We start from the raw sequence: 22,828 nt of genomic DNA on the forward strand, positions 1-22,828 counted from the left end.
GATGGAATTAGTGTAGATCATAATATTTGTCACCGAGGGCTTGGTGCAGACAAGCAGGCCACTAGTAAAGCCAACCAGCCGCGGCAACATAGCAAGTGAGAAGTGCATAGCACAGTAACTTGTATATCTAGTCAATAATGAGTTAATGTATGTCAATCCAAATCGCTGGTTTTCGGTTTTCTGGGCTCTATGAGGTGGATCCAGACTCAGGCCTCGGGCTGTTGGTTCAATTATCATCCCACCTTCCAACCTGATCCAAGCCTCTCAACATTTTTACTTCAAAAACCTTTAGAAAAGATTATCAGTAAGACTCCTGAGATGGAGAGTTCCTAGTCATCACTCTGCCAGGCTGCCAGACGGTCGACAGGTACGCCACAGGTACAGCCGAAGCTCCATCGATTAATATGAACAGCTATGATGAATGCAACACAACTTGACAAGCGATTATCCAGCTGGTGATACCGATAGTCTATTTAACCACTGCACCAAGCTGAAATGTTTGTCCTTTCTGCTCCGGAAGAAGAGATATGAAGCCGTAGACTTGGCCGCTGCCATGTGGATCGACTAATACAGGACTAAATCATATATGAGACCAAGCGCGACCTCCTACAAGTATTCCTCACTTCGTTTGATTTGAATGTTTATATTCTTTCACAGCAAGAATCCAGACGCTTTGCAGTGATCAGGGGAGAATCGACGACCGAATCGTACATTATGTAGACTCAATACGACTAAATAGCGAGTGCACATATGTCAAACATCGAGACTGCTTTCTCCCTCTCTCTTCCCTCTCTATATATCTCACTCTCAAATTATCTCACTACCCTCAGTCTGACTTCATTATGACCTAACTGCGACAAGGCCGATTATTCTTTTGGACATCGGTCTTGAATCAGACATCTTTACAGGCTCACCTACCACAAGCAATACCCCAAACTCACCAACGCGCTATTGTTACATTCTTTGATACAGCACTATTCAACGCTGCCTTCGCGCTTCTCAACCCTCTTTTTTCTTACAAACTCTTTGCACATCGCGCAACACGCGTTTCTTTCAATCTTCCGTGGTCCGACTCAGCTTCCGTGCGGTCACGAGAAGCAATGCTTTACAAGCCTTCTTGGCTCTACATGATTGGGAACTACGTCCTACTCGGCGACGGCCTCGCCCAATACGCCCTATGGCAGCTCGGTTCCCCTCGTGCAGCAAGCTGGAATGAAATCAGAATTGGTAACGTGACCATCCCAGATCCCAGCAGGCTACTCGCGCAACGACCTCGACGTCGTCGAGGAGCCTGAATACCACGATGGGAAAGACGGGCCTCACTGGAAGCCAACGAAGCAACTTACGCTCACCAAAATAAACACCAACTTTCGTGAGTGAAAACCTCATCATTCCCCCGCGCGACGCCTCTGGTGCCGTGCTTGTTCTACCCATGTACCAAGTGCCTGCGTTCAGCCTATGGTGTGGCAGGCGCCATACCGGGAACAAAGTCGAACGCGGCGACATTGACGACGCAGACTACGACGCGGTCGATGGTCATATCAGCCTACCGTTATGGAGCCGCGACCTACAGCAACAACTCGCGTGACACCCCCCGCAGACTTCTAAGAAGAAACGGCAACAGCACTCATCGAGCAGCCCCCCTGTGAAGCATTCGGAGATCTTGTCTGACGATGGACCATCATTACGCAAAACACATCATATGAAGCGCTCAGCGCGTCACGCAGAAATAAATGCCCCGCCAACGGACATCGATGATCCAACTGATCGAATTGCAAACGAATGAGTGGAACACAATAGAAATGTTGAGTAGAGAATATTTACCTCGACGTAGAAAGTACCAATGTGGCCATATTGGTCTTTGTGTCAAATAATTGAGCCTTCTATTTGATGTTGAGGTCATAACATGCAATCCTGATACTTCTATAATATCTAATTTATGTCTTGATAAAGCTTTCCTCTTCCTTATACCCATATACCCAATCTACTACACTCCTTATGCAACTCATATTGAGTTTTTGAGCATGATTACAAGCAGCTGGTTTCATGGGGAAACATTCAACCAATCTTAGCAAATAGAGTACAAAGCAGTGACAAGTTCTTGATTTCATCACACCTATCTATTCAATGCTTTTTCTCCACCAAGTCCTCTTATCTTTACAGCCAACTACATCAACTCAAACAAACAAAAGTCACACAAACCTCCCATGATAAAAGCATCGCATTGACACCCAGTCCATCAAAATGTGTAACGAGGCAAACCTTCCAAAGGAGGGGTCAAGTGATGCATCTCGTTTCGCATCTAGCGAGAAGTCCTTGCATATTACCCCTCCAAGACTTCCTACTAGAAAAGCATGGTATGTCAGATTGGACCCCCACGAGCCTTCATGCAAGGGATATGTCAACTCGTAAGTTTGGAACCAATATGGTGGCGGTACGGGGCGGATTGTTGTACAAGTACAGATGGATCTGCAAGAAACTAATCGGAAACTATTCAGGTCTTGCATGGTGTCTGCAGAACGATGTTGCGCGTGGTCGATCTGGTTCATGCTGGTTCGTGTGCTCGGGGCTTTGTATGACCTTGGGAGATGTGACTAGCTGAGGGTTTTAAGGTGTTTGTCCACGGGTTCTGTTATAGGTTTCAGTATACGTGTTTTCATAGTTCTGTATTCGTTTTACGTGAAACGGATGGGTTTTCGTCTTGTATTGTTTCTGGTCTTTTGCTACATATGTATGCGCGAGGGGTTGTGCTTTGACGTGGATTATGTGATATATCATCTCTCCATTTTGGGACGGCGGTGCTCGGCGGGAAAACACTGCCAAGCCCTTCTGCTTTTGTATACAACGAGTTTCACGTTTATTGGAGAAAAAGTATAATCACACTATAGGTAGAGTCATATGAGAGCTTCTCAAGTATTGGCGTGGCAAACTGAAGTCTAAGTACAAGCCCTAGTAGTCTGTCATGCATCTGATGATATTTTGACATCAATGTACATATTGTTCCTGGAATGCCTGTACAAAATCCAAGCCCGAATCATCATAGTCATCGCAATCGAATGTCATGCCTGTATCCAAAGACTCGGCCTCGTGTTCGAGCCGAGATCGAAGGTCAACAATGGGAATCATGGATGGCCGCCCATGGGCACATTGAAAAGGGAATGCACACCGAGCAAGCCTAGAAACCAATGTTCTGCAATCCTCGATACTCAATGGATCGTTAAACATGATGGCACCACGACATGCACGGGAATTAAGAAGATCAAAGATGCCCTGGGGACACCCACTCATCTTTTGTACCCAAGGATGCGGAGCGGGTTCCCTGAGAACTGGTTCGTGGTCAAAGTCCACACCGTGACCGTGGCCATTTGCAGAAGCTATCCCCGGAGGCAGTGGCTTCCTGCCGCTCTCTTCGTTTGTCCAAATTTCACGGCGAAGCAAGTCAACAACCATACCGGGCTCCAATCGACACCTCTCTGCAATGAGTGCTGGCAGCAAATGAACAAGGACAGTAGAGTCGGAGCCTGACATTTCATATATTGTGTACTTAATCCCCCAGTCTTGAAAGAAGCTTGAGTATTTCTGAAACAGTGTAGCTTCTGTGGAGGAAATCTTGAAGGCTATGGGGTTGATTTCAACGGTGCGAACTTCAGTTTGATACGGCGACTCTGTTGAAATGAACATCTCTTCAAACAAATGTTCGATGCGGCAGCGTTCATCTGCTGCATGCTGGTCAATCAGTACTAGAGCTGTCTCGTGTGTACCAGAAGAAGGCGCCGCCTCGAGTCTCGCGAGAATGTATTTTTGATCAACCTGTGCAATGATGGTGGCCCTCTCCAGGCTCTGACGTTGTAATTTCCCTTTGAACTTGGCAACCTGAGAAGCCTCCAGAGTCAAAATATCGTGAAGACAATTGCGGGATAAAGTCGTAAGATTAGAATAATCCGTTTCAAGACCAAAGCTTGGCAAAGGTAATTCCGTGCGAGCAAATGTCGGGTTGTCCCATGTTTTCAGTAGATTTTCTACCCAGGCTTTCGGACTTGACGTTTCTTGGTCTCCTGGTCTCGGTAGATTAGGTATCGAAAAAGTACTAGACACCGCAGGTTGAACTGTCTGACCTGTTCGTGAGTTGATCATATGTGTTTTCCCGGTGCGCTGGTTTACCCAAGGGATCAACCTGTCAGTCGTTGATGATCCAACTTCAATCTCATCCCAATGAGCCTCTTTCCTGTACTCTAGCGATGGATCTGATGTCAACTTTGTGGCATTTTCTTCTTGAGATGAGTGACTCCGTGGGCGCTCGGGTAAACTTAGATGCTGTTCTACCAGGCGATGCGTATTTCTGGGTGGGCGGATATCAAATCTTTTTGCAGTCTTAACCTTAGACCAATTGTTCAAATTCTGGCTTGAATCAACCGACTGTGGTCGCTGGAAAGAAGGAAGTTTGAGATTGGTGCTGAAAGCCTCTTCCGTACTCAATCCTGAATCACGTTGCTTAGAGGACGACCTAGAACGGCCCTGACCAGAGGAATTACTATCTCGGACTCTGTCTGGTTTTCTCTCCTGCCGATTCGTGATACGGGGACGCATGTTCTGTTGCTTGAGAAACTCCAAGATCATTACCTCGAGGAGATCAGTGACGCGTTGGAAGGATCTGTCTGAGTTCGGGGAGGTCTCATCGTCATTCTCATCCAAGGGAAGAGTTGTACTGGTGTCGATACGTATATAAAACATTGGCCACCTGTTTATAGGCTTTGCCCAGGTCCTGCCACTGACATTGCTCGGGGCTTCGGAATGCCCTGTAATAGGAGATTCACAGGTTGCAGTGGAGCCGCGAGAAGTGGTTTCAGCCATCTCGAAGTCAGATAGAGATATCAAGCGATTGACCTCGTTGTAAAGGAGGTTTGAGCTACTCGGAAGCACTGGATCGTTACCCAGGGAAATAAACTGGAACTTCTTTGAAGGGCTGGGCACAGTGGAGATTGCGACACAAATGGTGAGATCAGGAATATTGGCCGAAATTACATGCCACGAATCCATCGTTCTGGAGTTGATCATTCCCGATTGCGCGAGAATTGATTTAACGCGGCGGAGGTCAACTTCACTCGGGGCCACATTATCACCTATAGATGTATCTAGACGGATGGATATTCTTTTGCCCCGTTCGGCATCAGAAAGGACCAATTTCAGGATCCGAGGGTTGGCCAGCATGAGGGAAACCAGCGAATATCTCAGATGATTCCACTCTCGATCCAACTCGTCCGGTCGCTCCAATGCAAGGGCTCGACGCTTGACGCGCACAGGCATGTTTCCAAACAGGTCATTCACCGTCACACATGTGCCATGTTTACTGAATCGAAGGTTTTGGTGCACAGGCGCAGGGACCAATCGCGCAACCGGCTTTGAATGATGAAATATGACAGAATTCGTGGTCTGCTGATGGCGATGGCAAGATGTCACAGTTAGCAAGGACAATGCACTTAAAGCGGATAGAAAAAGCCCCCGATGACCGTATTTGTCAGTCTTCTGGAAATTAGAGGTGTCTTCAGAGAGTTAGCAGCTGTCCGCAATTCATAACAGGTGACATACGGTGTGCTTTCCCAAGGCCCCCATTGGATTCGAATTCAACCGCAGGAATTCCATCGCCATCATCTTCAACTATACAGCCTCCACGCTTGAAGTCCACCGAGACGTGGACTGTACTGGCATTTGCATCCAGGGCGTTTTTGACCAATTCCAAAATGACCCCAATTATATGCGTGATGGCGATGGAGGATTTGATCTTAGCAGCAACATCCGGAGGGAGAGCTTCGATTCCTGCTCTGGAAGCTGACATGATAGGAGCATTCAAAGCTCAATTGTTTATAGGTCGGTTAACAGGCTGTTTTCCATAACAACAGCGGGAGTAAGCGGGAGTCCAATGACGGCAAGAACGTTGCCACTTTGTCATGGTTGTCACATTGCCAAAATGGGTCCCAATTAGAATTACAATTCAAATATAAACCCCCAGAAAGGTTGAAAGCCAGATATATTTTTTTTGAAGAAGTCGGAGAATTTCAGACCAGGATGACATCAAGGGCGGCACATGACCCGCAAGGATTACTTTGTCACCTGCACGGATAAACAGTCAACCCGCATTCAACTGCCTCGGCGCGAACTCCCTTGAAGCTTCACTTATTGCACTTGCTGAGTTGTCAGCACTTGGAAGAGGGTTGATTCTTACGTGTCTCCCTGATTTCAACATGGCTACAGCTGAAGGGCCCTCACGGGCGCACGGTAGGTACTCAGGAGAAGGCCTGGTCTTGTGAAACACTCACTAATGACATGTATACAATAGATCGCAACGCTCGCCGCCGCCCATTCTCTAGCTGGATGAAGCGCCTTGCAAGTTTCAAAGGCTCCTCCGAGTCCGGTACAAATCGCTGGTCCAACAAGCGAAGCGGTACCGCCAAGGGGAAGAAGACCCAGGGCAACAACAACCCTTATCCACTATCGGGGACAATCAATCGGCAAAACGCGAACAGCTCATATGAATCAAGTGAGAGGAATGGTCGAGAGTCTCGCTCACGAAGCGATCCGTCCCTGGTTTACTCAGGCTATGAGAATCATGTCCCTGGGGCGGGCGCGAAGTCAACAGCCCCCACCATATCAACTATCGGTGATACTGCACCCTCCGAGGCAGCATATTCCAAGGCAGGGACAACAGCGACAATAGGTGGAGGAATCAGTACAAATGGAGGAGGGGAAGGTAGCACATTCTCCTCCCCGAATCCGTCAGTCCGGTCGTTGGCAACTACCTTGACAACGGTACAGTCGGCAGCACCTTCAACACAATTGTACCCTACGCAGCACACTCCCAATGGCCCAGGACATGGTCACTCGACACAGAGTTCCGGCAACCAACAAGTTCAGTTTTCGCACCAGTTCCCGCCCTTGTCCTCCCCCGCCACGGCCGTGCCCCCACACCTCATACCCCACAGCCAATCCATGACCTACACCACGGCAACAGCAAACAATGTCTTGACCGATAACGCATCTATTCTTACGCTTGCCAGCTCCTCGAAACGCCGCCGCAGAAACTCCCTCGATACCAATGCATCGGTACGTGGCCTGGCGCCGTCTTCGGTCTTCGGTGGAAGTCGCGAGAGCCTGCCATTGAGTTTGCTGAGTGGAAACGTGGTTGAGCCATCCAATACCTCTACTTTCAATGCCCAGGGCGTACTAAGTCGTCCTAGCATCGTCGGACTCGCTAGCGCTGAGCGCATTAGCGTCTACTCGGCCTCCGGTGTCACGGCCATTGCCAACGGCGCAGGCGAACGAGGAAGCTTCTATACAAAGCCAAGCGCAACCACAGGTGACGGTGCTAGCATTCGCAGTGGCGCACCATCGCACGGTCGCAATGACAGCACCGCGGCCAGTATTACCGGGGTGAACAGCCCGCTTGCAATGGCATCTGGCCGGGTCAGTCGCAGAAGCTCCGGATGGGGAGAAATTACTGGCGATGAAGCAGAGGAAAGACAAGGCGAACGAAATGACGAGAAAGCCACGTTGAAGCCTGACTATAGCGTTCAAGAAGAGCCCAGGGACTAATCTTGAATTGAATGAGATCTCCAACGACTAACGCACGGCGAAGCGATCGACCTCCCTCAGGTCTCTTTTTGTTTTTCTACCTTACACTAATGAATGATGCATGGAAATTGGACTCGGGGGTATTTGTGGACTGATTTTGTGGTGTTTTTGCTGGCGTTTTTCTTTGGGTCGGACTTGATATCCTTGGTATGACTTTGCGCGTGCAGGAATTTGCAAATGAATTGTGTATTTCTAGGAGTCAAGTCATAATTACTTTACTTTCGAACTTTCCACCCCGCTTATTGAGTACGACGACGAATGATCATAGGCATATCATACTGATACACGAACCAAGCATCACGATACTTCCACTCATGCTTGAGATCAACAAGTTGAATCTGCAGAAAAGTTAGCTCAATCCAACCATCAGGGAGTCCTGATCACTCACATCAAACAGGTTGTAAAGCGTAGCGATCAGCTTCTTGATCTCCAACATCGCCAAATACCTCCCCATACAAATCCGACCACCACCACCGAAGACAAAATCAACCACATCCTTCATCCGTCGGTGTCTCTCCGTAAACGCCTCCTCACTCTCATTCTTCCCCTTCAGCCATCGATCAGGATTGAAGCTATCCGCATCATCCCCAAATACCCCATAATCCCTTCCCGTGACAAACGGATTCGAACCCACCTTCGTTCCCGCAGGTAAGAATAGTCCATCCGGAAGCGTGAATCCACCTTCTGGAACGACACGCTCGAAAATCATCGCGATGCCGGGGTTCAAACGCATCGACTCCATGATCACAGCGTCGAGGAAAGGAAGATCCCGAATCAAGGACCAGGGGGCAATGGGAGGGAGCGAGGCGGCTTTAAGCTCAGAGGCGAGTTTGTCAGATGCTACTGAGTCTTTGGCGAGGTGGTAAATGATGGCGCGCATAGTTGCGGAACTGGTATCGCCGCCCGCGAGAATGCTGAGCATGAGCCAGTTGACGATTTGTTGATCGTCGACTAGGTCGGGGTGTGTTTGTTTGAGTTGAACGTATTTGTCTAGGGTGTGGGCTACGCCTGCGGAGCCGGCGGTGATCTTGTTTGAGGCGAGCTGGGCTTGGTACTCTGCTGCGACTTTGAAGGCGTAGAGGACGCCGGTTAGGGTTGGTTTGGGGCCGATGCGCTTAATGGGGTTCTTGTCGAGGAGGTTGTCTATCCAGGGGATTTGGGAGACCTGGCCTGGGTTAGTGGGTGTATTCTGTGGTGATAAATCGGTCGACATACTGGTGCGAAGTAGATTAGGCCGGCGGTTGAGTCGGTGATGAGGTTGTCGACGTCTTTTTCCTGGTCAATGAAGCCGTAGTGACGACCGAAGCTGAAGTTGGCGGTGACATCCCAGGCGACTGGTTCGTAAGTAAGATATTCGATTTATGGATAGAGTTGACTTACAGAATCCAATCCATTCATCGACTGGGCAGACTTTGCCGGCATTTTGTCCATCAACGAATCTCAGGGCTAGTTTGTCCACGAACTTTTGTAGAGTCTCATCAATCAGCGGCTCATATTCCAGAACCTTGGTCATGCTCCAGAGTCCACGAATAGGTTTGATATTCTGATTATGCCAATCCTCATCTTGGGTGTTGAAGAGGTTGGATAATCGGTGACCTTCAATAAGCACATCATTCGGTCTATACATATCACTCTACATTCCTTAGTCAGCAGATGTTGCATAAGCCACTTAGATGTCAAAGTACCTTTTTCCATGCATTACGAGTCGTGTAAATAGTCCGGATCAAGTCTGGATCGGAGATGCTCACGCATTTGGGTCCAATCTGCACTGCAGTCCCATATTTGCGATGCAGCTCAAGATGTTTGAGATCGACACGTCCACGGTGTGTATGGATAGCACGCCAGAGATCAGTAACCTTCGCTAAGAACGGACCAGGAATAGCCCTCAAAGGCGAGAGAAATATGTCCCACAGTAGCTTTGTGAGACAGAATATTCCCAGGGCGAACAGGCCCTGGACCCACACACTAGGGAGTGCAGCCAACACTGCCATGGCCTACACAAAAGTACTTAGAGGTGTCACAAAAAGCAAAAGAAAAAGGCGATCGCATGCAGAAGGATGCAGTTGTCCAAGGATTTTAATGCGGAGAACCTTGGAAACACAGTCAACGATTCCCGTTGAGAACCCACGAGGGACACTAGATTTCGACGAAACAAAATGCTCTGATTACTCTCCATAGGAATGAAACAGGAGGTCCATGCGAAGACCCGATCCAGTCCAGTCCATCACACTAGGCTTTATGTCTACCCGCTAAGTACGAGCTACTGTAATGCGGCGGGAGTTAGCTAACAGAATCAGTTCAGGTTCAGAACGGGGAAGGGCGGGTTGTGGAGCCTGTGGTTACAAGTGGCGTTTCCTGGCCCGTCTACAATGCCTTTGTTCTCCAATCCAATGATGAATCGAGATTTTGACAACAGGAGTGCCACTAGTGTCTGGACGCGTCGCCTAGCGTCGATTAGTACCAAATGCGAAAATCTGGCCGGAGAGAAACGCCTTGGGCCGAGATTTGGCAGCAATACGAAGTAGCTACGACTCGGCTTTTAGAGAGCTTTCAATGTGTTTCCACTATTTCTCCATGTCACTTTACATTTGAGATCCATCTATTTTTCGGGGTCTACGTATGAAGGAATGTTTGATTTAGGGGAAAGAGAACGCTAGGTCGGAAATTCAGGTTTGGTTATACGAAGATCCACAGTGGAATGGCCCGTCCGAACCAGGAAAACCTCCTGTCATATTTTCTAACTTCGTTAGTCTTCGTGAATAGCATTTTCCCTGGTAAAATTACATTAAATCTTCAATTCCCCGAGTGGAGTCCTGATTTGCAATTCTGCGGATGTGAGAGTCTTCAAGATGGTTTCGCAGGAGGTTTACCTGCAAGAGAGCAGGGTCCCTTTAGTGAGGGGTGTGATGTGGGTAATGGCAATAGTACCATTTGTGTTTGTGTGTATTCGTTTATATGTGCGAGTGATTTTGAAAAGGGTTTTTGGCTGGGACGATTTCATTATTATCATTGCGACTGTGAGTAATTAACTCGAGCCATTGATCACTTCTCGCTCATGTATTACAGGCTCTTCTTATTGCATACACTGCCGTGTGCCATGTCGCCACTACCCTGGGCTTAGGGCGACATTTACTTTATGTCGAAAGCGACCCTGACAACATCATCTCAGTGGCCTTGCTTTGTGACATTGGGGAAGCATTGGCAGTCATGGCGTGTACTTTGGGAAAAACTGCATTCGCAGTCACGCTCTTGCGAATTGTGGTGAAGAGATGGATGATTGTACTATTGTGGTTTGTGATTGTGACGATGAATTTGGTAAACATCTTGACAGCGTTCTTTATCTTTTTACAATGCAAAGATCCTCGGCATCTATGGAATACCGCAATTCCTTCCAAGTGCTGGCCGGCGGATGTTTTCACTAACTATTCGCTTTTCGTGGGAGGTGAGTTGCCAAAACGCTCTCTCATATCCTTTACTAACCTTTCACAGCATACTCTGGTGCTCAAGACTTCGTCCTAGCCCTTCTTCCCTGGTCAATTGTGTGGAACCTGCAAATGAGGAAAAAGGAAAAGATCGGCGTGGCATTTGCTATGAGTCTAGGCGTATTGTACGTATCACCCGACCTAATTTCAACATCTTACTAACGCTATTACCAGTGCCGGTGCTGCTGCCATTGTCAAAACAACTTTCCTAGTAGCCCTCTCAGCAAAGGCAGACTTCACATGTAAGTCTTACCAGATATCTCACGACATCAGCTAATCGTATCCGTAGGGGAACTCGCCCCGTTACTCTACTGGGCCGCTGTTGAAGATGGCCTAGCAATCACCGCTGCCTCCATCCCAGCCTTGAAGCCTCTCTTAGTGAGCATATTCCCTAGCTCATCGGGGGAAGACTATAACATGATTTCCTACCCACAAAGAGCTCGGAAGGTCTTTGATAACACTCAAGGTGAGACTGAGACCGATATCGGGCATGAAAGTCTTCGAGAGACTGGCAGTCAGACTGCTATCATCGAGCCGCAGTCGCCTGGGAAAAGGGGTGAGAGCATTAATCTTAGGACGGAAGTCACTGTGGTATATACCAGGTCTTAATAAGCAAAAAGTACGTCGTAATTTCAGTTCAGATTCATGAATAGATGCGCATCAGTGTAGGATCCATTCAAGGCTTGGAAGCCTTGGTGTCGTAGCCTCTAGAACTTTATATAGTGCTCAGACGGGGCTGAAAGTACATACAGCACCTGAGCCATGGATATGGGCCCAGTTTTTCACTACAACTCGAGATATGAAGTAATTCCACAATTTGTTGACTCAGTTTTAGACATAAGTAGCATAATTACCTACAAGGTTTCAATGATAGCCAATGTTGATCAATCACAACCGTTCTGAATCGATAGAAAAGAAATTAATAACCTAAGCAGACATTGCTCGTTATGATAAGACTGCAGGGTAATGGGCACTGTTCCTAATTAGTAAATCGCAATAGAACCAAGAATTAAGTCTGCTACTCACACATATGTTTGCCCCATTTGGATTGGAAGCCGGTGGACAAACATTCAGTGGGAGACAACAACCGGGAAGTGGACCGCCCGCGATACAAGTCGATGAAGTGGGACACTGTCATAAGATTAGTCTTGATAGACTCGCTGAATGTATACACTTACACATATTCCTGCTACGGAACAGAAAGGCGAGGCAGCGGGGCAGGCGATGCATAACCCATTGACACAGGCGCCACCACCCGGGCCAGGAAGACACTTGACTAGTCAGCTGCTGAAGGGAAGTACCTAGTATCATGCCATACTGATTTATTGCACTGTCCGCAATTACTCTGACTAGTAGACAGGTCTGCACATACTCCATTACAGCAGGTAGGCAGGATACCCGTGCATGTAGGAGTGGAGCAAGTTCCGCAATGATTGATATCCGAGCTGAGATCGGAGCATGTCCCATTACAGCACGCAGGCATCAGGCCCCCACATGGGAATGAGATACAGTTACCACAGTGGTTAATATCCGTGCTGAGATCCGTGCAATCTCCGTTGCAGCAGGCTGGGTTCCCGCCTCTGCATGGGGGTGCAGTGCAGGCCCCACAGCTGGTGATATTGCTCGCCAAGTCCACGCAATTGCCATTGCAGCAGGCAGGCTTGACTCCGATGCATGGAAGTGCATTGCAGCTGCCGCAATGATTCGGGTTGGAGGTAAGATCTGTACAGTTTCCAGAGCAACAGGCTGGGGCGGTTTTTCCACACTATCAATGTTAGCAAGTCTGTATCCTATAGAAGATTAGACTGGCACTTACAACGGTATTGCAGTTGCCGCAATGGGTGGGACTGGAATTCAGGTCAGAACATACCCCGGAGCAACATGCTGGAGTGATTCCAGCACATGGAACTGTCAAACCGGAACCACAATGATTGGGATCGGAGTATAAATCAGAACAAGATCCAAGGCAGCAGGCAGGTTGAACTCCGGTACACTATTAGTCCCCCCATTAGTATTTCAAGAAGCACGATCCTCAAAGGATATGTGGGTTTGTCGCGTACATTATTGCTGCACTTTCCGCAATGATTTGCATCGGTCGCGGCATCAGTACATTCTCCTGAGCAGCAGACTGGTATCATTCCCGTGCAGGGGGAGCTGTTGCAACCACCACAATGAGAAATATCAGAAGAAAGGTCGGAACATATGCCTTGGCAGCATGCAGGATCGGTTCCCGTGCACTAATGACTGGTAAGTGATTATCGTGAGAAGGTAAAATGAGCTCACATTGGTTCCACAAGTTCCACAGTTTGTAGCAGATGAGATAAGATCTGCGCATTGGCCAGAACAACAGGCGGGTAGTTTACCATTGCACTGGGAATATCAATTTAGAGATCATATTAGGAAGGGAGATGAGTTTTAGACGTACCACTGTTGTATTGCATCCTCCACAACGTTGAATGCTGGATGACAGATCTGCACAAGTTCCGTTACAACAAGCAGGTTGCAGTCCTCCGCACTATTTGTGTCAGAATTTATTAAGATTTTATCAATTCTGACAAAATGAAAAACTCACCGGGAAAGAATTACAACCTCCACATTTGATTAATGAGGTCGCGAGGTCGACGCAACTTCCAGAGCAACAAGCAGGCCGTTTTCCGGCGCACTCAGGGTATCATCAGCTCGAGCCAGGTCAATAGAGGACTTAGCTCTCATCTAGGAAAGGGAAGGGAAGTAGGTCTTACAGCATTGTTACATGATCCACAATTGGTAATACTCTGTCCAAAGTCTGTGCAATTTCCTGAACAGGAGCCAGGAGTTTGTTGTCCTTCACACTGTGATTTGTGAGATTAGAAATCAAGAACATAGGATGGAACATACAAGTGCATTGCAATTTCCACAGTTATTGCTGTCTGTTAGCGTATTCACACAATTGAAGTTGCAGCATGTTGTATTGACAGGACACTAAAAAAGTGTTAGTTCCCGTGGCTTTTGTGTCTGGGGAAAGATAGACATACTGGCCTCCATGGCAAGAATGGTGCGCAAGCAAAGTTGGGAACCTGAGTCGCTAACGGCGTGAGCCTGACAGTTGCCACAGATGAGCTTGAATGTAAGGGCTTTGCATTAGAAACAAATGCACTTATGAAGATTACTGTATCATTTAAGATTTCGGGTTTTAGCAAATGATGTATGTGAAGAATTTATGATCTCACCCCAGGCATGAAGAATCAATCTTTTGTTGATCATATTTGCCAATGGATATCCGGAGTATAATAAGTATCGGATGACAGAGTTGAGGCTCTACAGACATAAATATCTCCATACGGAGAATCATTAGGCTTTAAGTGCTGCCTGTTTTACACAATATCTTTAACACATGAAAGTCTCGGTGAGGAATGGATTTCGAATCCTCGATTTGCTCCCGGATTGTGTGACTTTTCTGCATCTTTCCGTTTCTTGACTGCACATGTGGGTTGAAGGAGAGTTCATTTCAGTTGTCAATTGCCGTCTTTGGTGATTTGTTCTTCAGGTTACTCTACTAACTTCCATTTCAAGACCGGATTTTTGAGATGATAATGCAACCGTACTGAATTCTACTTGACGGTTCGATAAAGTTGTGATACGACAGATGTTGCACATGTCTCCGCTTTTGAGTGAAATGCCGTTTCTTAACGATTAGTTATTGGCAGGCATATGCTCATCTCAGGCTTGGTCATATCCCATTTGACGAGAAATACCCAAATGCACACACCGCGCAGGTATATAATGTAAGAATGCAAGATTTCCCAGAGTTAAGGAGCGATCCGCACCATTACGTAGTCTGTGATACCAATCCTACTGTAACCAGTGCTAACGGTCGTGTCACCCGTGAGCCTCGAACAGCGTAAACATTGAATAGCTGGTAAAGGCGGCAGCAGGCGGTATCCCAACACTTTAACAGACGGTGGCAGGGATATAGTCCGACGTAAATTCATTATGTAAATCATGCACCTTAATTGATCCACCGAAATTATGCTCGATGCAAGACTTTACTTATGAAGCCCATGGAACCTCAATGTCGAGCTTATCTGCTACTCGCAGGGCCGAGGCGATGCATCCCTCGAGCAGAACCATTCCATCCCAGCACCAACTCCCCACAAGCCACACATTTCCGTCACCGTTTCGCCACTGTTTTGAGTCTCCAACATTTGTCGAGCCGAAGATTTCGTTCGTCACTTTCCGACTGGTAGGAGTACGAAGAGTTCGGGTAAATGTCACAGTGTGTTCTATCTTCGTGGGATCAATGGGAAGAATAGGCGAGGTTGTGATAATAACGGAAGACAGATGCTCATGTGTGAACTCGGTTGATGAAGAATTGGAACAAAGGTGAATTTGTTCAGGGGGTGGAATACCAGGTTCCGAGTGTATGGTACCATTAACGACCTGGCTGCATTTCGGCAACCGGTCAAAATCACGGTGCACATATGCTGGGACGGTAGCAGTCGGGATTACAGTCAGCACCTCCCGTAAAGGTGGGAAGATCGCGCGGACAACATCCGGGGTGACAGCCATGATGACATGATCGTACAGCTTGGATTCCACCAAGCCGGTTTCGTCGTTCTTCCACCTCAGTTGGACTCTGGTGCCGACATTCTCAACCTTAATCGCCGCTGAAGAATATCGCACGTTCAGACCCTTGGCAAGTTTATCTTGAACTTTACTGACGCCACCAATGACGGTGTAATGCGGCTTTCGGAAGGTTTTCGCCTGATAATCAACAATATCAATGGCTGGGAAATCCAACAGTGCATCATGGGGACATGTTGTCACCGCGGACATGATGGGTAGATAGTAATGGTTCAGAAAGTATTGTGGCAAGCGGATCCTCGCCGCGTATTGGCGAAAGGTTTCTGATGGTGAGCCATCGCCCTGTTTGGGCTCGATGAGAAAAGAACAGGCGACGATCCAGAGGTGACATGCTAAAAGGTAGAGGGCCTCGGCAAGCCACGATGCCCATGAAGACCCTCGCGGGCGAAGTGGGGGGAATTGATGGTTGTGAGATGAATGAATGAATCGCGTATGGATATCATTTGGTTTTGATTTTGAAACCGTTGAGAATGGAAACATGAATCTTTGCGGACCATATTGAACTTCCAGATAGTCGTACATGCGTCTCAGATTGTCGTAAAAGCCGCTTGCAAAGGCTCGCATGGGTAGATCCACCCGCTGTTCTGTTCCCGAGTCGGTGGAGACAGTAAGCGATGCCGAGTCAAGCGACAATTCTTTTTGCTGTAGAATAATCAGAAATTGAATCATAAAAAGTATAAAAAAAATACATGCCCACCTTCTCAAATACCTCCACATCAAATCTACCACGTGAGTCGTTCCTCAATAAGTATGCAGTGATAAGGCCAGCCATTCCGGTGCCAACAATGGCGACCGACTGGCATGGTTCGGCTGAGGGCATGTGTGCAGAGATCCCTTGTCCAGGGATGCCATATATGAAAAAAATCAAGTATTTGTTGGTTTGCAATCGTGAGATGTTGAGGATTGACCGCCTCCGAGTTATGCAGAATAAAGTTTGGTAAGCTGGCATGATCCAGGCTTTCCCCTGATCCCTGATTCCTCGGTTCTTCATGTCCATGTGACTATCTCCTGTTCCCGTCCAATAAGAATCCCCCGATCTTCTCAGATCGAAAACCCTTGTTTGTGCCAGAGACTTTATACCGTCACTTCCTGTTTTTCCTTTTTCCAAATTAGGAAGATTACTTGTACAAATGTTTTTCTGCCACCTTTATTGCCACCCATAACTACTTTGTTGTGACCATAATATTATTATCTCCCACAATAGCTCCTTTACCATACTAAAAAAAGACATAAATTTAGCGCTTAAACCATGTTATTTGACGCTATGAGAACGCTTTCACTACGTCTATGTCTACCTCGCTGCCCTCCGAGTTCCCAGCATGGACTTCCGAGTCCCTTATGCTATGTATTGAAAAAATGAAAGTCATTCTACAAATTTCTAGGGGAGTGACGGTAGAATTCTCTTGTGCCAAGACTGTTTGCTCTATTTGCTTCAATATATGAAGGGGGTAGCGACTTGGCACCAGCGGAGTCAATTGACTTGGTTCAATCTCTTTCTTGGATCTTTTTACTACCGAATCCAAGCTATTTAACCTGCGGCAGCAAAATTTCCCATCTTGAATACAATACATACATTCTTACTTACTCTCTAAATCTCAGTCGATATATCTCACCAGATGCCATGCTTTACGCAGGTAAAGGGCTCTGTGGGTTGCGGAACACATTATTAGGATCGATCTCCTCTTTAATCTGCTGCAGTCGGGGCAAGTTATCACCCCAATACGCCTCAGCGCCATTGGACAAGCGAGGATCGACGTATCCGGGGTACGCAGCATACGGAGCCTCATCACTCGTAGCGATTTCATTGATACCATCCAAGAAATCGATCTGAGTCTGGGTCACATCACTAAGCAAGTTGATAGAGTATGTCTGAAGCCAAATGAGCGCATCGCGATGCGCGTAGGATGTCGCGTCCGATGCGATCGTGTTTGTGTAACCACCCTCAAAGTCGAAGATAAGGAACCACAGCAACGTGCCCTGGGCGGTAGAATCGACGTACTCGAAAAATTTGTCGATCGTCTCATTATTCATCAATGTCTTCGATGTCATAGCTGTGGACTTGGAGTAGAAATGAACTGGGATCCCGCCTCCTAATTCCAAGGCTACTTCCTCGGCCCATTCGCCGACGAGACCAAGCCAATCCTCGAAGACGATCGCGGTACCGTTCGCGCCAGGGAACTGAGAACCGATATCCAGCTTGTCATACTCCGCTTTCGTACCGAAATAGGTTCCTGAGATAATTAAACTATCCACGGCAAGGGTAAGCGTTGATGCAAGCTTCCAGGTCAAGTCCGGGTTAGAGACATAAGCCTGCCATTGTTTGAATAAAGTAGCGCGCTCCTCAGTAGAGCCAATTTCCAGACTGAACTCATATTGCACCGCAGTGCCAGGTTCGGGTTCAGTGCGGACTATAAACTCGGTGACAATCCCGAAACCTGATGCTGCACCTTTGATAGCCCAGAAAACGTCCTGGTACTGCGTATCCGATGCCCGTACGATACTGCCATTGGCCAGGACCACTTCTGCTTCTAGTACATGATCCAGTGCCATACCAAAATGCCGTGCGGTCGGGCCCAGGCCTCCAATGGTGAAGTGGCCGCCGGCTCCAATCTGTGGGGATGTGCCATGTGCCATGGCCCGGCCGCCAGCGTTGTGAAGACGCTTGGTCACATCAGTCAAAAGCGTGCCACTGCCAATAGTTGCTTCCCAGGTTGAGGTATTCATGGAGAACTGCTGGAATTCCTTCATATCAACGACAACGGCACCGTCGACTCCGCCGAGACCTGGTTTCATCCAGGGTTAGCTTGGTCTCGTTAGATCCGGGCATTGATACGAACCATAGTTGCCGTAGCTATGGCCGCCACTCTTGGCCTGGACAGGATATCCATTGTCAGCGGCGCACTTGACAATGGCCGATACTTGCTCTGCTGTGGTAGGGAAAGTGACAGCCGCAGGAGTGATAGGGTAGTCCAGATTATAGACGTCCACATCTACAGCCTGGTACAGAAGATCACCGGCAAACGCGACTCGGCCGCTACTCGTCACAGCCTCCTGCAAGCAAAGCCTCAGGTTATCAGAACCTGCGACCGTAGCTGCTGCAAGTAGAGTCAGCAAGAAAGTTTGAAGAGCCGCCATGGAGGTATGATCCAGGCAAGGGGAATTCTCTCGGATTGTTGTTAAAAGTATAGAAATTGGAAAGGGAGGGGCAAAGGAATGTCCATGCACGAACAAAATAGCGCTATGGAGTTTGATCATAGTCGATAGAGCACAAGCCACGAACATGATGTGTGGGCACCGAAGTTCAGCTGTCGGCCGAAGTTGACCAATTGGAAAGAGCATAAACACGATCAGTGGGTCAAAATGATCTAGGAACATGTCCACACGCGACGCGGGAGTGCCTTATTCCGCTCGGACTCTCTCGGGCGTGATTCACCTGCATCTTTGGAATGTGACTGGCAGTGGGTCCGTGGGATACGTTGCCGAATTGACCCAAAATTACGGAGTAAGAAGGAAAGGAGTAAAAGTAATTACTCTTGTATTCAGGGTATGGTGAGAGACAGTAGGCAGTTGAAAGACATGATGGAGAGGAAGATATGCTTCAGTCCTAAGCTAGCCTAATTGGTCAGCGAAGGCCTTAAGCAGGGGCCCCTCACATAAAAGGAAGAGGTGGTAAAGGGATGAATTTTATGTAAAAACTTGATTATAGAAGTAAATTTTACATGAACATCCCTATGTACTCATTTCAAATCAAAGAGAATCTTTCCCAAATATCTCTTATCTTGCCATTACTATCCGAAACACCCACAGATCATTATTTATCTGCTAGTAAACGTAACGGAAACTATGGTTTTTAACATCAGTCGTATCGATCGTCTCTTGCAACTCGATGACACTTCCATCTTTTCCATAGGACACTGGAACAGCGGTAGGCGGCCCATACATCCTATCACGCTTCGCATTCTCCAGCCGCCAACACAGTCCCAGGGCCAGAATAAGAACAATCGCGACAGCGAAACAGATCATAATAGCGAGGAAGCCACTCTGAAATTCAAGGATTAGCGACGATCGCACGCGGTTTGTAGCAAATTCACTTACTTCGTATTTGGGAGCCTCGTCCGCGAAGAACAAGAACGGCCCGATGATGTTTCCAGTGCAATAGGCAATAAACATCATAGCGCTGACTGTGGCCTTTTTGGTGTATCCGGACACATTGGACGATACCATCGACAAAGTAAGAGGCATACCAGCAGCGTAGGCGACGAAGATGAATAGGCCGAATAAGCGGGACCCTTTATTGTCCGTGGCGTAGACCAGGATACATCCAATCAAACTATTATCATTAGATCTATGGTGGTTATAGAAAAAAGAACTCGGGTACTCACGCGACCAGAGTGCAACCTGCTACCAATATGGAACGAGAGTTTCGAAACTTTCCTGCCAAAAATGTGCTTCGTGGTGTTAGTTCTATCATATGTATTTTCTTTCGCGACTGAGGATGATTACCTTCCAATGGCAAAGAATGCATGAATCGCTCCCGAAGGTATGCTAAGAAGATAAGTTTGGAGTGTTGTGAACCCAAAGCCTTTCACGACTAGGCCGGTAAACTGGCACAAATTAGAGAAACACGAGAAAAGTAGCGCGTCTTGCATACCGTAGTAAGACCTCCGTTGGGAATGTTGTTTGCAATCTGGTAGAAGAAAAGCATCCAGATCTTGTAATCCTTCAATGCCTCCCACACCTGCTCCCATTTAATGCGATTGTCATTCAATCCCGTCTGATTGACCCGCAATCGATTCTCCGCCACCTGGCCTTCTGCTTCATTGAGGAACCGGGCTTTAGTGGGAGAGTCGGGAAGGAAAAGGAAAAGCGCAGTCGACCAGAGTAGAGTGATCAGCCCGTAAATGATATACATCCACTGTTGATTGTCAGAAATAGCCACGGGAAAAAAAAGTAGAACAACTCACCCTCCAGGCTGCGAAGCTACCAGTTATATGGGCAATCCCATATGCGAGCAGACCTCCAAAGGCAGTCGCAATCGAATTTCCGGCAAACCATACGCCATGTCTCAAGGGCTGCTCCTCTCGCTTATACCACATTCCGGTTATCATACTGAAACCAGGAGAGACGGCTGCTTCGGCGGCACCCAGGAAGAAGCGAGCGATCATGATACCGGTGAAGCTTTCCGTGGCTGCGTGGCAGGCCAGGATGATACCCCAAATTAAGCTAGCAGAGATGTTAGTTATAAACAACAGTTGCATGTATAGGAAGGGTCGGGTACAAGTTCGCTGCCAGATATTTTCCAATCGGTAGCCTCACCATCAGCAGTGAAGCAGGGTAGGACAGAGCCAGATAGCCGAAATAGAATATCGAGCCGCACCATGAGTATTCGGTGCCAGTGAGTTTCTAGCAATCGAGAGTCAGTGGAGCTTTTTCCGAGAGGACATTCATACGAACGAGATCAACTATAAATCCCATAATAGATGATTGAGATAAGCTTTGCTTGTCCAGGAATTGGAGCATATACGAAACGATCATCAAGGGTAGAAGGCTAAAGAGGTTAGAAAATGCCTAGGGAAAGGACCTGTAGTACGCACCAACGATCAATCTTTCTGAGGAGTTTCTTCTCAGACACCATAGTCGAGGTTTCTGCCGCATCCATTGCAGCTGCTCGGTCATTGATCACAGATGTTGTGCCATCGGCCTGATCAAGACCTTCCATTGTTAAGGATGGCTTTTTCTCCATGGTTGGATAATCGGTATAGAGTGAAAAATATTTCTGAAATTTTCACTAGAGACGAGCGAGGGGGCATCCTGATATAGTTATCCAAGTATCAATCACGAGGGATGGTGTCGATTGCATGGAATGTGTAAAAAAAACCGGGGAACTCTTATCTGTATCCACCTGGGTGGACCGACTACCCCAGCTCTTGATAAACCCTATCCGTAGGATTCGGAATTGACGATCCAATCGCATCGTGGCTTGGTAATGGCCGGCAGTAAAGTTGATTGGCTGGATCGGCAAACCAACGGCAAACCCGCCAAAACCGCTAAAACTAAGTATACAAACGGGAGCCAGATAAGGTATATCAGTTCGTGATCAATTTAGATGACAATTGGGCTGCTGTATATTATCTTATCTTCTTACGGCTGAGGTGTAATAGGACTCTACGCCAACGAGAGGTATTTTTAAATACGTTACCTCCCGGCTCGTGCACGACAGAAGTGGCAAAGAAATAGATAACAGTATCCAGAAATGATAAGTTTTGATTCAAAATTCCCGACTGCCGAGGTCTGGGTATTGTTTTATTTCAAACAGCTTGTCTCGCTTGTCGCCACTATCGAATTCCAATATTTGAATTTCGTCCACCCAGTCTCTTGATGAGTTCGCTCAAGCGCTTCTTCTATCCACTTTCTGTCTGTGTCATCTTCTGACCACTCGGCCGCTATGAGAAACGCCCAGGAAAGCCTGACGGTCGTTTTACTATCTTGTTGAACGACTTTCTTGGATACTGATATAAGATCTTCCAAGGGGCTAGCAGCTTTCAGCTCCGAAACACAAAGCGTTTTCTGGCACATCAAGGTAAGAGCATGATACTCTGCGACTGCAAAATAGTTCGTATGTAGCTCACGTCTGCGTATTGGAAAGTCTGTTCGCTTCGCCAGTGTAATAAGATCGCGAAAAGTCTACCACTTGGTCAGAAAGGCGGTGGGAATTAAGACGGCGGGTCATACTTTGCCAATCTGTTCTAGCTCATCGTATAGAGCCTTGTGACTGACCGGGTGATTGGTGAGTGAATTTGATTCCCGAAAAACCCGGATCATTTTGGATTTGAATTTGTTGCATTCGTGATATAGCTCCAATGGACGAAAAACAGACATGTCGTCGACGATTTCCTCAGCGGGGTACTCCTGGCCCCAGAGGGTTGAATGCACGTTTCGGGTCTCCCGGAAGACCTGATCCATATTGAGTTCAGCTAATTCATCGAAGCCAGTACCTTCCCAGGCTTCCAACGTGAAGTTGTGTGTAGCGAGCAGTCCCAAATGCAAATACCTATGGCTTTATTTAGACCCATGTCCATTTTCTGTCTGGCCAACTT

General features: G+C 47.5%; 11 protein-coding genes across 11 annotated transcripts; 3 read left to right on the forward strand and 8 right to left on the reverse strand.

Moving 5' to 3' along the window:
• Positions 1 to 1,100: 1,100 nt before the first annotated feature.
• On the forward strand, positions 1,101 to 1,588 carry N7520_010632 (uncharacterized protein; the record flags this gene model as incomplete). The annotated part of the gene is made up of 3 exons (XM_057144565.1): positions 1,101 to 1,197; positions 1,253 to 1,372; positions 1,443 to 1,588. 3 exons carry the CDS (start codon positions 1,101 to 1,103, stop codon positions 1,586 to 1,588), a joined length of 363 nt encoding a protein of 120 aa, XP_056990319.1.
• A 1,397-nt stretch (positions 1,589 to 2,985) lies between these two features.
• N7520_010633 (putative DNA mismatch repair protein (Mlh3)) lies at positions 2,986 to 5,833 on the reverse strand (the record flags this gene model as incomplete). The annotated part of the gene is made up of 2 exons (XM_057144566.1): positions 2,986 to 5,540; positions 5,587 to 5,833. The coding sequence occupies 2 exons, from the start codon at positions 5,831 to 5,833 to the stop codon at positions 2,986 to 2,988; spliced, it is 2,802 nt and encodes a 933-aa protein (XP_056990320.1).
• A 406-nt stretch (positions 5,834 to 6,239) lies between these two features.
• Positions 6,240 to 7,587, forward strand: N7520_010634 (uncharacterized protein; the record flags this gene model as incomplete). Its single annotated transcript, XM_057144567.1, has 2 exons — positions 6,240 to 6,273; positions 6,335 to 7,587. The coding sequence occupies 2 exons, from the start codon at positions 6,240 to 6,242 to the stop codon at positions 7,585 to 7,587; spliced, it is 1,287 nt and encodes a 428-aa protein (XP_056990321.1).
• Positions 7,588 to 7,865: 278 nt separating this feature from the next.
• Positions 7,866 to 9,617, reverse strand: N7520_010635 (cytochrome P450; the record flags this gene model as incomplete). The annotated part of the gene is made up of 5 exons (XM_057144568.1): positions 7,866 to 7,964; positions 8,015 to 8,791; positions 8,842 to 8,960; positions 9,007 to 9,259; positions 9,312 to 9,617. 5 exons carry the CDS (start codon positions 9,615 to 9,617, stop codon positions 7,866 to 7,868), a joined length of 1,554 nt encoding a protein of 517 aa, XP_056990322.1.
• Positions 9,618 to 10,475: 858 nt separating this feature from the next.
• Positions 10,476 to 11,717, forward strand: N7520_010636 (uncharacterized protein; the record flags this gene model as incomplete). Its single annotated transcript, XM_057144569.1, has 5 exons — positions 10,476 to 10,643; positions 10,693 to 11,068; positions 11,116 to 11,233; positions 11,283 to 11,350; positions 11,398 to 11,717. 5 exons carry the CDS (start codon positions 10,476 to 10,478, stop codon positions 11,715 to 11,717), a joined length of 1,050 nt encoding a protein of 349 aa, XP_056990323.1.
• An 873-nt stretch (positions 11,718 to 12,590) lies between these two features.
• Positions 12,591 to 12,991, reverse strand: N7520_010637 (uncharacterized protein; the record flags this gene model as incomplete). Its single annotated transcript, XM_057144570.1, has 2 exons — positions 12,591 to 12,898; positions 12,979 to 12,991. 2 exons carry the CDS (start codon positions 12,989 to 12,991, stop codon positions 12,591 to 12,593), a joined length of 321 nt encoding a protein of 106 aa, XP_056990324.1.
• Positions 12,992 to 13,242: 251 nt separating this feature from the next.
• N7520_010638 (uncharacterized protein) lies at positions 13,243 to 13,705 on the reverse strand (the record flags this gene model as incomplete). Its single annotated transcript, XM_057144571.1, has 4 exons — positions 13,243 to 13,345; positions 13,392 to 13,478; positions 13,534 to 13,623; positions 13,695 to 13,705. 4 exons carry the CDS (start codon positions 13,703 to 13,705, stop codon positions 13,243 to 13,245), a joined length of 291 nt encoding a protein of 96 aa, XP_056990325.1.
• A 1,432-nt stretch (positions 13,706 to 15,137) lies between these two features.
• On the reverse strand, positions 15,138 to 16,551 carry N7520_010639 (uncharacterized protein; the record flags this gene model as incomplete). The annotated part of the gene is made up of 2 exons (XM_057144572.1): positions 15,138 to 16,373; positions 16,429 to 16,551. 2 exons carry the CDS (start codon positions 16,549 to 16,551, stop codon positions 15,138 to 15,140), a joined length of 1,359 nt encoding a protein of 452 aa, XP_056990326.1.
• An 806-nt stretch (positions 16,552 to 17,357) lies between these two features.
• On the reverse strand, positions 17,358 to 18,866 carry N7520_010640 (FAD-binding oxidoreductase; the record flags this gene model as incomplete). Its single annotated transcript, XM_057144573.1, has 2 exons — positions 17,358 to 18,514; positions 18,569 to 18,866. 2 exons carry the CDS (start codon positions 18,864 to 18,866, stop codon positions 17,358 to 17,360), a joined length of 1,455 nt encoding a protein of 484 aa, XP_056990327.1.
• A 687-nt stretch (positions 18,867 to 19,553) lies between these two features.
• Positions 19,554 to 21,450, reverse strand: N7520_010641 (pantothenate transporter; the record flags this gene model as incomplete). The annotated part of the gene is made up of 7 exons (XM_057144574.1): positions 19,554 to 19,772; positions 19,827 to 20,129; positions 20,383 to 20,646; positions 20,696 to 20,954; positions 21,010 to 21,134; positions 21,186 to 21,279; positions 21,326 to 21,450. 7 exons carry the CDS (start codon positions 21,448 to 21,450, stop codon positions 19,554 to 19,556), a joined length of 1,389 nt encoding a protein of 462 aa, XP_056990328.1.
• Positions 21,451 to 22,457: 1,007 nt separating this feature from the next.
• On the reverse strand, positions 22,458 to 22,694 carry N7520_010642 (uncharacterized protein; the record flags this gene model as incomplete). Its single annotated transcript, XM_057144575.1, has 1 exon — positions 22,458 to 22,694. The coding sequence occupies one exon, from the start codon at positions 22,692 to 22,694 to the stop codon at positions 22,458 to 22,460; it is 237 nt and encodes a 78-aa protein (XP_056990329.1).
• Positions 22,695 to 22,828: the final 134 nt, after the last annotated feature.

This window comes from Penicillium odoratum (assembly GCF_028828045.1).
Source record: "Penicillium odoratum strain IBT 22623 chromosome Unknown utg000008l_segment0_segment0, whole genome shotgun sequence".
Lineage (NCBI taxonomy): Eukaryota > Fungi > Ascomycota > Eurotiomycetes > Eurotiales > Aspergillaceae > Penicillium > Penicillium odoratum.